The sequence below is a fragment of the Chenopodium quinoa genome, unplaced genomic scaffold (genome assembly GCF_001683475.1).
Source record: "Chenopodium quinoa cultivar QQ74 unplaced genomic scaffold, ASM168347v1, whole genome shotgun sequence".
Taxonomy (NCBI): domain Eukaryota; kingdom Viridiplantae; phylum Streptophyta; class Magnoliopsida; order Caryophyllales; family Amaranthaceae; genus Chenopodium; species Chenopodium quinoa.
The window spans coordinates 444,857-448,136 of NW_018743206.1; the positions used below are offsets into that span (position 1 = coordinate 444,857).

A 3,280-nucleotide genomic window follows, 5' to 3' on the forward strand; every position below is an offset into this window, starting at 1 on the left:
TAACCTCGAACTGATTGACTTTTTCAATTCGAACCAAACCTAAATATCCAATTGATACCTCTAGTAATTTTCTTTGAAATTATAATAAAGGAAATTTTGACATTTAGTACCTTTAAAAACAACACTAGACAAAAAAGTTTGGTTTTGCTATCACTTAGATCTTGTTCACTTCACCTTAAAAAAAATATTATCCAGTAAAAAGAAATGTAATACTTCCTCTGTTCTTTTTAGTTCACACCTTTCTATTTTCACATTTGCCAACACATGTTTTTAACGATTAATATCTCTAATAATCAACATTGTAAAATTATAAAAACCGGATATTAATAAAATATACATCGAGACAATTCAAACAAGATCCTACTTGACTAAGTTTTGTGGTATATATAAACCACAAAATCAAGTCAAAGTGTAATGTGTGAATAGTGTAAAAGTCAAACGGTGTCAACTAAAAAAACGGAGGAACTAGAGATCAGTAAAAATAATTTCAATTCAGTAAAAATAAGTTTCTCGGTTTCATAAAATTAATTTTTAAAAATAAATTCAGCAAAAATAATTTCAGTTCAGAAAAAATAATTTCAATTCAGCAAAAAATTAACTGAAGTTAATGAGACATAATGCATTTCATGTATGTTACTTCTTAATTAATAAAAAAAATATTATTTTAAAATTCATTGGTCCCTTGGCTGAAAAAAAAATAAAAAAAAATCATACAATTATGACCACACAACATATACTTTTAAGTACACAACTTGCTTTACCATCTTCTAGTATAATCACAACATGCATCAATTATAGTAGCAACACGGCAACACTTCAACTCCATTTATATAACTCTCTCAAAGCCTCCTCTTCTCATCATCAAAACCTCATCCATTGAAATCCCAAAACACCCCATAATAATAATTACAATGTCGTCGTCCGACCTCTCGTCGACCTCATCATCATCAGCCAACGTTTCTTCAGCATCATTACCATCATTACCAACAGATAACATTAGCTCCAAAAGCAGCAGCAGCACATGTTCTTCCAAAATTATTGATGAAGAAAACCGCCACATCCTCTCGGTATCGAAGTCGAAATCAGATAGACTCCTAGGCAAGTTCTTTGACGCCTTAGAGTTTGATTTCGACTACGATACAAGCAGCCTTTGGTCGCCTCCGATTCGTCGAAGCGTGTTCTTGACCTCTCCTGGAATTATCATTTGCTCTGATGATTATGATATGTTTGTTAAGCTTCATAACTCTCCAAAGAAGAACAAGAAAATGAAGAAGACGACTATTAATGCTCTTATATGTTGTAGAAGGTTCTTGTCATCTTGCTTCAATGTAAGACACCCTATTTGCTATTTTACATGTCAATTATTATTAAATTAAATACTTCATCATAATATAATTTAAGATAATAACTTAATTTCCTTAAAGGTTAATTTGTTAATATTTTAAGCTTTTATTTATATATTTTAAAGTTAAAATGGTTCATAAATTTTCAAATTAGTGACAAAAAGAATCATAACATATTTAACTTTGATGTTTATGATATTTATTTGATTCTTAATGTTTTATTCCCTCTAAAGTTCATTGATTCCAAAAATGATATTGTCTCAATTGACTTGGAAAAAAAATTAAAGATTGTAAATTGCTTAACAAGTTTGTCTGTAAAAATGTTTCCCTTTATAATCTTCAACTCCATATGTATACAAGTACTCAGTATAATTTTTGGTTACAAATGGCTAAGAATAAAAGTAGAATACAAGTACTTCATATATATATATATATATATATATATATATATATTGAATAAATAAATTATATTTTTACAAATGGCTAAGAATAAAAGTGATTATATAACAATTAGATAAATTAAACTGAATTTCCCTACATTATCTTAAATTACCTGCCATATAACTAACTTATTGTGTGTGTAGATATAAATATAAATAAATATAATATGCGATAAATTTTTTATTTTGTCTAGACAATACATACGGAGTAATTTCCAAGATTTAATTTGTCATTTCAATACTTTTTGCATATGGAGCATAAAATATACTCCACAAGTATAAGCAATACTAATAGTGTAGAATTTTAATGTATTCTGTTTTTTCACTTCAAGTTTACACTTTTAGTGAAGTTGGAAACAAAATCAATTTTCTAATTTAAAAATATATACATATAAGTAATGTTTAATTAAGTTCAATATCCCTTTATTTGCTGTCCAAGGAATCATTTGGTAAATACATAATATTCCCTAAATATATTCTTTACTTTTCATTATTCCTAATTTTTAAAAATTTATTTTAGCTTTGTAATAACTAATAAAAAGTGTTTTAATCTTTGTCTGTTTGGAGCAGGTCTTTTGGTGCTGTTAAGGAATATTATGGTTTGGTCCACCTCAACCTAAGAAACCAATTTCTTTGTAATCTCTCACTCTTTTATCATCTGGGGTCTAAAGTACTTGTTTTTGTAGTGTAAATTTGTTGTACTATCACTTTTGTATTTTGAATTAATTACTTTTTTTTGTTTCTTCTTTTTTGCTTTTTTTTATGGCCAATGTATACCATTTTTTTTTTATTATAATTATCTTAATTCAGAGTGAAAGTGATACCTCATATATATTGTAGCAAGTTTTTTGAGGGTGCTATCTTTATTTCGATACTTGAGCATAGAGCATTGAAATTTCATGAAAGATCGAAAACTTCTCATTTTACAAGTAACGAATACATTGTTTACAAGTATCAAATATTGACATTCTTTAGAGATTCAGTAAATCATTCATCCCCAAGGGAATGTCAACTAGTTTATTTTGTTAAATAAATTAACGGGTGATAGATTGATTAGTGCCGAAGATAAAAATACACTTTAATAATTCCAAATTAAAGGGTAATTCGGATTGATGAAAGAAAACGCATGTAAAAGTTGGGATCATTGCTGAATAATTAAAAGTTGGAATTATTTAAAGTAAATTGAGCAAAGTTGTGATTATTAAAGTGTATATTTCCTTTTCATTATTTAATTTTTAAAGGGTGGAAAACAATAATACTTCGTATTAGTTTTCCCCAATAGTGAAATCATTTTCCTTTCAAAAGAAAAAATTATCACAATTTTCTCCAACTCCTAACTTTATTCATCAAACTTTACTCTAAACCACGATATTTCTTCTACTCCTATTTTAGGATCTTTAACAAAATGGTTAATTTTACAAAAGTATTTACCAAAACGGCTAATTATAAATTTTAATTCCAAAACTAGCTAAATTTATTGACTTGGATGGAAACTAT

The 3,280-nt window shown here is 27.3% G+C and overlaps 1 protein-coding gene across 1 annotated transcript; it reads left to right on the plus strand.

Annotated features, from left to right (window-relative positions):
- The first annotated feature begins 542 nt into the window (after positions 1–542).
- Positions 543–3,019, plus strand: LOC110733990. Its single transcript, XM_021914051.1, has 2 exons — positions 543–1,328; positions 2,354–3,019. Exons 1-2 carry the CDS (start codon positions 912–914, stop codon positions 2,369–2,371), a joined length of 435 nt encoding a protein of 144 aa, XP_021769743.1. The 5' UTR covers positions 543–911; the 3' UTR covers positions 2,372–3,019.
- Positions 3,020–3,280: the final 261 nt, after the last annotated feature.